The sequence below is a fragment of the Daucus carota genome, chromosome 2, assembly GCF_001625215.2.
Source record: "Daucus carota subsp. sativus chromosome 2, DH1 v3.0, whole genome shotgun sequence".
NCBI lineage: Eukaryota > Viridiplantae > Streptophyta > Magnoliopsida > Apiales > Apiaceae > Daucus > Daucus carota.
The window spans coordinates 51,191,700-51,203,543 of NC_030382.2; the positions used below are offsets into that span (position 1 = coordinate 51,191,700).

Consider the following 11,844-nt stretch of genomic DNA (forward strand, 5'->3'; position numbering starts at 1 on the left):
ATAATTAACGAATGGATATAGTTCGTTACTATATTCTTATGGGAAATAACGGCATCTTGCCTGAAATGAAAACTTTTTATATTCGTAAGAATTGTAAAAAAATAAATAACATTTCATGACAATTGGCAATTTGGCGCACACCTAATATTCCAATGGTATCTGATGTGAATTGTGATGCTCGGTGTTTATTACTATAAATAACTCCCAGGCTTTAAAACGTGAATTCGAATCCAGGGTATACAATTAATCAATTCCTAATCAAGAGATTAAGCTGAATTATCTTCGCCTGCACGATGATACCTATTTGCTATTGTTGATCAACTCCTTGATGCATGATGAGGCGATAAAAGAAATCCATTTGAAAGGAAAACAGTGAAGAACATTGCTGGCGCCTAAAGCTATCAATGCTTTTAAGTATGGAATTGTAGGTGACAAACTGACAATGGTGTGGGTTTTCAGCTCATTTTCTCAATTTGCTAACAAAAGCATGGAATATGCTTGGTACAACTTGGTGGATTCTGAGACTGAAGGATATTTCCTTTCCTTTACTGCTGATCTCTTTATTTCATAGATTGTTGTATAATCAGCATCCACTACAACTAACTTTAGCACATAATCATCTGGGTTTCGCAGTATAGTTCTTTGAACATACGTAACTGAGTAGGCCAAGTCCTCTAGAAGCCAGGAAAATAATAATGAAGATCGACAAAGGACCAGTTGTCAGCATAAAAATATCCCAACACAACCTACAGCATGTCCAACATTCCCATTATCATTTGGATAAAAGAAAAGGAAAAAAAAAAAAGAACAAACAAGAATAAACTGGCATCCTATTCCCAGCCACCTATGCCAATAAAAACGCCACAATAGCTATGGATGTCAGGGAACACAATATCAAGAATCTTTTTATATGATGAGAACTACAGTACAGGAACTGGTAAAGATGACGGTTTCAGTTCGGATATGTGCTGCAAAACTGTGTGTTTTGCAAGTCATGTTGTCTTGCCTTTTGGCTCTTTAGGCTTCCTCATTTTAGATCTGGCATACCTGACAGACAATTGTAATAATTTTAAAAAGTTGTTTAAATGCAATGCCTAAAGACTCGATGACCCAATTTTAATGAGAGACAAAGATGATAGTATTACTCTATATGCATGCCACCGCGATCTGAAGAAGGCAGTGTTGTATCCTTGAGTGCATTCATGACCACGTTAGCTTGTTCAAGTTCCTGTCAATAAGTGAACCACACAAACATCTCAGTAAGAGACGAAATTCCAATCGAGCAGGCCCGAACTCAGTAAAATGGCCTCGCTCTGACTCGAACTGGATTTGATTTTAAACAAAGATCTGCGCCCCATAAACAGTTGAGTTTATCCGAGTTTCTGATAAGCTTGACCAAATCAATAATATATTTTACGTAGTATAATGGCTAGGATTGATAATATTGGGTTGGGCTCTCCATTGGGTCCAAAAATTTAAATTTAAAATTTAGAGTAGCTTAAGCTCGACTCAGGCTCGAACTTGATTTGAACCATAACACACAGCTTGTATTTGATAACAAAAAAATCGACTCATCTCATAATGAGACTTGTATTCCCAATTACATACAAGTATCAACAAAAGTATTAAACAAAAGAGTTGCTCAGTTGGCGAGAAATATGCGGGGCGCAAGTAAAATATTTTTTCACAGAAACTTGTGATCCAACTGCAAGTGAAATGGAAATAGGGACAATAGTTGCACTTAAGCAGCAAGGGGTACCTCAAAGTCAGCAAATGCAACTGGCATTCCACCTCTATCTCGCACCTTCAGAGAGTTGAATCCTGGATACCTGATGCCCAAGGAGAATATAGCATCATTAAAAAATTTCCACTACAACATTTAAGTTAACTAAAAAGAACTAATGCCAACAAAGTATAACCAAAGAAAACATTAAATAGCCCCATAGCAATATACAATGATACTATATTATACATCAAACAAGTAAGTTGATATGATAATACAATACACAAATTTAAGCAATACAACTCTAAAAATATATTTCATGCTTATATTATATAGTCCTTGACCACAAACTCAATGATTCATATTGTTTTGGGAAAGTAATGTATCATATTTTAATCAAACTTAATATATATGTACATCTATAAAGTATGTGCAGAATTGCCACATGATATATTTTATAGTATAGAACTGCCGATAGGTTAGATTACAAATCCAATACTATATTAGTATAATAAATTATATTTTATTATACAGGTAAAAAATAATTGAATTTACTGAATCTATATTATGGAGTGCTAATGTATTTCTAGCACATGTACAGATACAAATACATTTTTCTAGTCTATTTTACCTTTAGTAATATAAAGCAACAATAACAATAATGATAAGAATGATAATAAATAAACAAATTGCAACAAAGGATATTACACTAGTAAATGCAAATTTCCGACGACTTACTGTGAAAGAACCTGCTTGAGTTCGTCGCTGGTACAAGTCGGGCCTAAATTTGCTATGAACAAAGTTGAACAAGGTTGGAGACCATCTACACTCTTCTCTGTCTGTTCCTGTTAACCAAAACGAAAAATCAATACACATTACAACCCACATAGCAGACACTGTAACATATTTCATATACGTACTATCCTTTTGCCATTCTAGATAGTCAACGATGCCCAGCCAAACAGAACATGATAATTAATAAGCCATCGAAAATAGTAGTCTTGCACTAAGGTAGTTTAATTCGGTATAAAGAATAGTTACTTCCCAGGTCATATCTGAATTACTGGCATTGCATGAGTCTTATATGGTCTGAGGTGCAGGTGGGATTAGCTATAGAGGTTTAAAAAAATGGTAAAGAAAGAAGAGAATCATAAAAGGGAAGGTCAGGTGGGAGATGCTACACACAAGATTGAGTTCGCAGATTTCACTTACATTTTCTGAAGCACCGATATTGGGCTCTGTCTCGCCACTAATCAATAACAAACAAACAGAGAAAGATATATACAATTAGGGATGCTCTTGCTGATATATAAAACAAAAACACAAACAAATAACATTGGTTTGAAGTACAATTATTTGTCATTCCTAGAGATTTACACCTCTTTTGGATCTCTCTATCATCCTTGTCAGATGATTCAGGGTTTCCAGGTCCAGTTGGTAAGTCAGATTCACCATCTCCTGGTGTGCAATAACGTGCCAACATGTGCATGTGAGTGTAGTACTCTAATAAACATATATTCTCATTTCAAAGCTTTCAGAGCATACATAACATCTTACCATCATCACTTGAATTATCTTGGGGGTCGTCTTTTGAGTTTTTCCTATTGTCAATCACAACGTATGGCCCACTCCCTGTAAGATTAGAAAGTTTTCATGAAGGCCGAACAGATTAATAGAATCAAAAGTTGATAAAATAATAAATAAAATTGAACCTGCTTTTTTCCTCCTAGAATTTGATCTAGCTAGTTCAATATGCAGAACGTGTCCAGTTTCAGGGTCAAACTTCACACCCTGAAATATAAAACATTATCTAGAATATGAAATCAGTCATATCTTTTCCTCTACAAAAACATCATACGTTCAAGCACGAAAACTAATGAAACAACCATAGCATGAGATATAAGGTAAAGGAATGAATAGGCTATTGAGCTATTCCTTACAAATTGAAGGTGGCTTATTGCAATTGGCAACAGAAAAAAATCCTAGCACAAGTTAATCTTGCTACTTGGGTTAACTAACACACAAAAGAGGGCATTAACCGACTGTCTCTGAATTTACAATGATTTTATACATTTAACCTAGATTAGCAGGATTGCAGCATCCGCATGTCGTATCATTTGTTATTACTTCAGAATTCGTTTTCTCATTATCATACATTTTCACTTTTGAAAAAAGAGTAGTATTGGCCTATATCACATAAACGTTCAGCTGTATTAAGATCCACACAAAAACACAATTTACGCAGATAATTTATATACAGAGACTATAAACATTATAACAATGTATAGAGTGACAAATAACAGTTACTCACATTGAGTGTATGCATAACTGCTATTGCGGAGCGATGATCATTAAAAGTAGCAAAAGCAACCACCTGCGGCATTCAAACATCGAACAAATTTAATAAAATTATCAACTTGGCAAAAACAATTCAACTTAGTAATGAATTCACTTGACCATTAGAAAATTCAAAAAGCCCTGATTTTTGTGTAAAGAGAACACGCTGTAATTTTACAAATAAAATAAAATACAAGAAAGTAAACAAGCAATTGAGCTAAAAAGATTTTAAAAAAATGGCTGATACAAAGACCTGATTACGGCGACCGGTGTATTTGAGCTGGCAAGATTCGAAGCCGGGTCGGTGACGGAAGAGATTGTGAATCTCACGAACACTGACGTCATCAGGGAGACCAGAAATAAAAAGGGTGTTTATATTATTGTTGCTGGTGTCGGGAAAGGCGTAGGCCTCCGGCGGTGGAGGAGCGGCGGCGTAACTGTACGGGTCGTACGGCGGGTGATTTATCAGTGACATGTCGACTGCGCTGCTCTGATGTTTAACACCCTGTTTGGTGTTTGTCAGTTTTTTCAGAAACGAGGATTTGGATGTCTTTTCCTATTTTTAACAATTTATTTACTTGTTTGTTTAAAAATAAATTACATGCCTGACAAAAAAAAATATTACATGGTGAACTAAATAACTTCCTAAAAATCCTTACAAAAAAAATGACTTCCTAAAAACCAAACAATGAATCTGTATATTTAGTTCACATTGGTCCACTAAATGTTTATAAAACTAACTAGGTATTTTTACCCGCGCTCCATTAAGATTTTGCTTTTTTTTTTTCTTTTTAATTGTTTTGTTATTTTGTTGTTATATATATTTATATTATTTTGTTGTTTTATTGTTATTTTTTTGGAAATTAGTTACACCAAAACCCTATATATATGTTAAGAGAATATTTTTATAAAATTTCAAAATATTTTATTTAATCAATTATAAATTTTCTATTACTTAATTTTTTTTATTTATAAATGACATGGGTCAAATTAAATTACTATTTTATTATTAATATGAATAGATATTATATACGTCATCAAAATATTATTTTATCAAAAATAATAATTATTTTCATGTGAAACATTGAAAAAAGAAATTAGTTTTTATAAAATTCTATTAAGCATTATTTTATTTATCTACATGTCTATTCAAAGAAAAGCTCAAACATTCTACCACACTTGAAAAATCACTTTTTTGGACTGAATAAAATTACAATATACAATTAATAGAATTAATACAAATATTCTCTTAAATGATGATATCAAATAAATTACAAACTCCCTGACCAAAAAAAAGTAAATTACAAACTCAATTTTATTTTAAATAAAATAATATAGCTATCTTTCTCCATGTCTCGGTCTATTTTTCTCTTTTGCTAAGTGGCAGTAGCTACTTTATATTTAGTCATTCAGGTTCTTTTACTGTCATCAAATCAAGCTATTGCTGATGCAGCCACTTAAAATTTTCCGAGATAATAATAAAATTCTGACCAACCAAATCCATTCATCCATATGAATTTCTGTAATTAGAAGATTTTCTGTCTTTGTTGGTTCCATTAGGCAATCACCTTCATGTAACATTAGTAAGATGCATCATATAATCAGATAACATTAACACACGTAACAGAATGTCTTCGTGCAAAGCTAATCTAGGAATACCGAGGTCAAACTACTAATATCTACTCCAAGCAATCTTGTATAGCTCAACCCCAGAGGAATTACATGACCATCGTTATGGTATTACTTCTCTCTTCTTTCATTTTCTTAACAACATTTTTTTATATTCAAGTTAAAATTCTATATTGGAATGCTTATTTGCACCATAAAAAAAAATAACTTGATGAGTTGGGAGTATAAGACGATACCTACTTGTGCATCTGCTTGCAGAATGAAATCCTGTTGACCGAATTACTCAGAATATAGCTACATGTGCTTAATCAGAATGAACAAAACTATAATTTTTATTTAAAGAGATATTGTGTAATAATCAATCGAAACAATAGTAACCGATCATGAGGAGAGAAGAATACCAACCTGTGGACGACAATAAGATTCAAGAATTAGAAATCTGGAGAAGAGAAGATTATTATCAGTTTAAAATTAAATTGAAATCAAGATCTTGTTAAACATGACAAATGATTTGAAATACCGGATAAAAACTTATTTGTAGTGATTAATATCGCATTTTTCTCTGAAACAAAATTAAGAAAAAACAAAAAACAGAACATACAGGTCAGTAGTCTATCCAAGCCTGAAGTCATATGCCCGACAGTATGAAGTTATATATTAAAACTTTTCATGAAAATGTATATAAAATAGGTCATTAATCATTTTAAGTTATAGCAAGTCATATATTCATGATCATGTTTAAAATGAGTTTAAATATCTTATCCACTTTAATTCTATTTTATATGATATAATTTATAATATAATATTCATTTTCGTATATTTTGGGTATATACTTTTTGAGATATTATTTCTTTTACTATTTAAGATCAATTTTGTAATATTTTATTCAATAAAATGATATTATAAACCGTAAATATCTATATTATTTTATACTATTAAAACTGAAACATTAAAAGTTTGGTCGGTCGGTACTTGAGCCGAATTATGGGCCTATCTATATAATCAATTATCTTTTTTACCCAAATATATTATTTTTTATATATTTTCTAACTAAAACGACTCAATCTTCTAAACTAACATTGATCGACATATCAATTATCTTTTTTAACTAAAACACATCATTTTTTTAGATTTTCTAACTAAAACACTGATTTTCTAAAATAATACAGGCAACATAATATAAAAAAAAGATAAAATAACAAATATTATAAATCACTCATGCATGGCACGGGTTGTAAGCTATTATTATACGATTAAAACCGAAACATTAAAATTTTGGCCGATCGGTCGATATGTGAGCCGAGATATGGGTCTATTTATATAATCAATTATTCTTTTTAACTGAAATATATTATCTTTTTACATTTTCTAACTAAAAAAACTCAATCTTCTAAAATAACATCGAGCAATATTTAATTAATTTCTTAACTCAAACATATTATAAAATTAATTAATTTTATAATATATACGATAAAATAACAAATATATTAACCGACCGTGCATTGCACGGGTTATAAACTAGTACTCATTATATATAGAAGCAAATAAAAAAAATCGATATCTAGTTAGAATTTTAATTTTATCATCGCTAAACCTTCTTGATGTGATGATGTCTATGAAGGGCATTGTTCTACGTTTTAAATGGATATGATATCAAATATATCAAATACTCCCTCTGTCCCATTTAATTGTATACGTTTCTTTTCAACTGCTCGACACGCATTTCAATGCTCTTATAAAATATAGTTCCGTAACTTATTTTTGAGATTTTCTTTTTCTGAATAAAAATATAACATCCAAACTTTAATTCAGAAAAAGAAAATTTTAAAAATAAATTACACAACTACACTTTACAGGAGCATTAAAGTCCGTGCCGCGTCCCCGTCCCCCAATGTATACAACTCAGGGGGACGGAGGGAGTATATCATTAGGATATGAATGATCCATGAGCAGATATAATTTGTCAAACAGCACTTGTATATTCGAAGCACATATCTCTATTTTAACAATTCATATTAACTATAAACAAATCAACAAATTAGTAACTCAAATACATACAATTTGTATTTTCAGAAAAAATAAAAATACACAGTCTTGGGTTGTAGACTAGTCGTGTGGTGGACTGATGGGGATGTAAATATATTGCCATTTGCCACGATCTCCTTTCACGCTGTACATTTTTAATCGCCTTTGCGAGTTTGCGTAGTAGTTTTACAAAATGGTACGCGGAGAAAACAATAACACAAGAGTTACAACAATCCGAATCAACCAAAGGATGGAGGAATCGGTAGAATCATTAGACGGCAAAAACTAAAAAAATTAAATTAGCATCCTAAAAATATTCGTCATCGGAGAAACAAACAATCACGCTGGGGAGCTAGTGATGAGACCAGCTTTCTCAGCCGCTTCTTCATCCAGAAACAAGTCTTCAGTCTTTCTAAACAAAGCGTGAATTTCGACGATCAATGCTGCAATCAGCAACGCTGATATTACACTTAAAACAGCGCCAGTAAACCACAACAAGATCACTGTAACAATTGATAGAATGAACATAACCGTGTTATGATGAATCGAATGGTGGAGCACCGCAAGTGGCTTGTCGCGAAGAAAGTAGAGGAACGATGAAAATGCAAACAACAATGCCACGAACATCATGAGTGAGACCGGCTGGTTTATCAAGCTGAAAAACAGGACTAGAATCACTATGATCACGTAGTTCATCATGAAGTAATTGAGGTTCGTTTCGATCCTTTCAAACGTGCTGTGAAATCCTGAGGGGAAGTCGAATGACCGCGCCATCTCTTTCCATGGACGACAAATGGCAAGTCCTGTTTTTAGTTCCTCTTTTGTGCCTCCTGATGATGTCACTGGAATGGTGCCTTGATTCTGCATCTTTCGGGGACTCTGGAGATCGACGAGTAGTAAAAGATGAGATCAGGATGAAAATAAAACTTGTGCTGCAGAATCAGATTATATATAGAGTGTGCACTGTGCATACAAGATGTGCTAGGAATCTTATTAATTAATTAGTTAAGTTGTGTAAATGACGACTCGGGCATACACTGTAAGGCCAGTCTTTCCTTATTAGCTGCGGGCTTGCTGCTGAGATCTATCGTAACCAATCGTGCTTCTACGTTCCTTTCCTGTTTGAAGCCACTGGATGTTTAAAATTTTTATAGTAACGTGCATCAGCCAAAACAAGCTGCACTAACAAGACTTAGTATGTCGTTAGTGGATGTTTAGCCGGTTATAAGGTTAATCCACGTGATTATCCATTAGAAAAATGTAGACTGAAAGATAATATGTTATCGATAGATTTAGAACCTCTCCCTTCCTCAGACATACAATCATTTATACCTCATACCAGAGACCATTAAACCCTTGCAAATTTAATACATACGAAGATTATAGTCAGAGGAAGTTTTAGCTGAGGGAATCTGCAGAGTAGCCTGATTTTTTTTATCGCTAATTATCAGTCTTGTTAATATATATAATATATTTGTAATAGTTCTGAAAGCTTGCTAGCCTTAAGTTTAATTCATGTTTCTGGTGTACTTCTCTACTTTAAAAAAATATACAAACTTCGTAAAAAGTTGAGATTAATCTTCACACCAATGTTATGTATCCTTGAATATCTCTCTGCCACTGTAATTCTGTAAATCTAAGTGTTTGTGTGATGATATCTTTTCATTAAATTTGTGAGTACAAGACGTATGTCACGAATCAAAACTCGTTTTCACAGGGACACTGAGAGATCTTCTTGAGGAGGCGAAGACGTGTATAGTGATACGGAACAACAAAAATATGGTACAATGGTATCTCCGCAAAGATGAAGTAATCAGGAATGATAACTAACTTGAACATAAACATACTTGATCATAAATCATAATGTCTGTCTGGTCTGTAAATACAAAAGTGAAACGAGGAGAACAATGAACATTGATAGGAGAAGAATAATAAAAACAGAACATGACAGCACACACATTGAACTGCAAATTAATTAACAGCCTAAAAACATCCGTGACGGAATAAACAAACAATTACGAAGAGGTTGAAGTTGTCATCAAACCAGCTGTCTCCGCGGCTTCTTCATCCAGAGACAAGTCATCAGTCCTCCTCAACGCCGCATGAACTGCCACCACCACCGCCCCAAACAACACCGCTAAAAATATATTCCCAACCGCGCCAGTAAACAAGAGTAAAACAAAAGTGATAATAGACAATCCGATGAGAACAGTACGATCATCAATCAAGCGGTGGAAGATCACTAGTGGCTCATCGCGGAGGAAGTAGAGGAACAACCAAACGGCCATCAATGCGAAGAACACCATGAGGGATATCGGGTGGTACAAGAGGCTCAAAAGCAGAATTATCAGCATTATGATCGCATAGTTCATTAAGAAGTAGTTAATGTTGATTTTGATTCGTTGAGTTGTGTTGATGAGTCCCGAGGGCAGGTCGAATGAGCGTGCCATCTCCTTCCATGGGCGACGAGTTGCGAGTCCTGCTTTGATCTGAGTTTTTGCGCGGGAGATGAATTCGATATTCGTGCCTCCCGGCGATGACGAAGTCGGGATGGTTCCGTAATTCGTCATTGCCCCGGAGCAAGTCGAGAGAGATTAGCTGAGAAGAGAAAAGGAAGGCAACGAATAAAATGTTTCGGGCGATAGATTATTACATAAACTATGCAGACAGACGAGGTGTTTTGCGATAGAGTTTTATTATTAAATTTATAAATAACGACGTGGCTGCAATCATTGTGTGCGCTATTATGAGCTGCAGCTGATGTCCATTGTAACCAATCATTTTATGAATTTTTAGTATCAGTTTCAAGTAAGCGTGTTATGAGTGTTACTTAAATAAAGTTAACGAATATCCGACTACATATGCTTTAGTATGTTCTCAGTCTAAAAAATTGAACGAAACATCCAAAAAAAAAAGTAAAAAAATGATTGGGACAGTGGGAATAATATAGATCATCCCAAAACTCCTATATATATGCTAAGAAGCCAAAAAGTCGAACTAGATCGGTTTAAGTGGGACGGAGGGATTACGTATTAGCATTCGAATAGCTAAATTCTGTCATCCGCGGCCCCAGGGAAGCGGAGTTGTGAAGTATGAAATGGCTGAACAAATCCAAATACTACATGACAGGGGGGCATCGAGAGACAAGACGGCACTAAACTCGACGAGTAGAAGAAGACGGCAAGGTCGCAACCAAGACGGCCACTGTTACCATGTGGCTTGTTGGACTCACCTGCATGCACCAGCTGCTTCAGTTTTTTTACTTTTCACCCTACATTTTGGCAATGTTTGTTTGGATTATATTTACTGAATTATTGGTTTATATTATTTACTTGTATTTTTCTATTGTTTGATTGTATCACATTTTTGAGTCATTGTCTTACGGCCCTATACTCCGGAAAGAAAATGTCTTAAAATTTATGTTGATACACTGTATTTGAGAACTGGAGAGCTAAAAAGTGCATTACATGTCAAGCCATAATGAAGAGAACTACAGACTCGGCGCCAACTGCGCACTCTATTTTTTCTCTTAAGTTACAGAGACGGTAAAAATCATAATCAACAGAGGAATTGAACCTCTTATAAACGCGATCTTAACGAGACCCCGTGTCTCCGATTTTATTCACCCCTCACTTTCAAGTTTCAACCGTCTGAGCTCCTTAAATCATCACTTTCTGGTCCAACTCACTATAAACTAGAAGTACATGTTAATTTGGATCATTACGTTTAAAATATTATATAATTTTATTAGCAATCTACTCCTTATCTTTTTATATAACATTTCTAATTTTGACCCACATCTTAACGTGATTAATCGAATGATAAAAAATTATTATTCTTAGTTGATTTTTTTGTGAATAAAAAACCAAACTTGATAAAAAGAATATCATAATATATGAATAAAATATATATTGTACATGAATCATCACTCATTTGATTCAAATATATCCATTTAATTACTAATTCCAAAATTGATTTAAATTAATCATTAATTTAATATTTTGTATCAAGTAAATTATCGGTGGCTAAATTGATACATAGGTTTACGGGGTGTATTCGATTAGGATTTTAATGGATTGTTTTTAGTCTATGGATTTTAATGGATTGTATGGGATTTTGATTTTGTGTGG

At 33.6% G+C, this 11,844-nt stretch overlaps 3 protein-coding genes across 3 annotated transcripts; all 3 read right to left on the minus strand.

The window, feature by feature from the left end:
- Positions 1 to 672: 672 nt before the first annotated feature.
- On the minus strand, positions 673 to 4,593 carry LOC108206510 (uncharacterized). The gene is made up of 10 exons (XM_017376831.2): positions 4,314 to 4,593; positions 4,035 to 4,097; positions 3,436 to 3,514; positions 3,281 to 3,355; positions 3,103 to 3,181; positions 2,936 to 2,972; positions 2,462 to 2,568; positions 1,760 to 1,829; positions 1,146 to 1,228; positions 673 to 1,047 (listed from the first exon to the last, which is right to left on the minus strand). Exons 1-10 carry the CDS (start codon positions 4,533 to 4,535, stop codon positions 993 to 995), a joined length of 870 nt encoding a protein of 289 aa, XP_017232320.1. The 5' UTR covers positions 4,536 to 4,593; the 3' UTR covers positions 673 to 992.
- A 3,460-nt stretch (positions 4,594 to 8,053) lies between these two features.
- Positions 8,054 to 8,581, minus strand: LOC108207728 (PRA1 family protein F3). Its single transcript, XM_017378157.1, has one exon. The coding sequence runs from the start codon at positions 8,579 to 8,581 to the stop codon at positions 8,054 to 8,056; it is 528 nt and encodes a 175-aa protein (XP_017233646.1).
- A 964-nt stretch (positions 8,582 to 9,545) lies between these two features.
- LOC108208047 (PRA1 family protein F2-like) lies at positions 9,546 to 10,398 on the minus strand. Its single transcript, XM_017378522.2, has one exon. It carries the CDS (start codon positions 10,282 to 10,284, stop codon positions 9,730 to 9,732), a length of 555 nt encoding a protein of 184 aa, XP_017234011.1. The 5' UTR covers positions 10,285 to 10,398; the 3' UTR covers positions 9,546 to 9,729.
- Positions 10,399 to 11,844: the final 1,446 nt, after the last annotated feature.

Excerpts from the sequence above, each read along its gene's own strand:
- LOC108206510 (XM_017376831.2), bottom strand. The coding sequence starts at position 4,535 with ATGTCACTGATAAATCACCCGCCGTACGACCCGTACAGTTACGCCGCC. Across the intron at positions 2,569-2,935 it reads ATATCGGTGCTTCAGAAAAT|GAACAGACAGAGAAGAGTGT; the intron begins GTAAGTGAAATC and ends TTTGGTTAACAG. Across the intron at positions 1,830-2,461 it reads CTCAAGCAGGTTCTTTCACA|GTATCCAGGATTCAACTCTC; the intron begins GTAAGTCGTCGG and ends CTTGGGCATCAG.
- LOC108207728 (XM_017378157.1), bottom strand. The coding sequence starts at position 8,581 with ATGCAGAATCAAGGCACCATTCCAGTGACATCATCAGGAGGCACAAAA.
- LOC108208047 (XM_017378522.2), bottom strand. The coding sequence starts at position 10,284 with ATGACGAATTACGGAACCATCCCGACTTCGTCATCGCCGGGAGGCACG.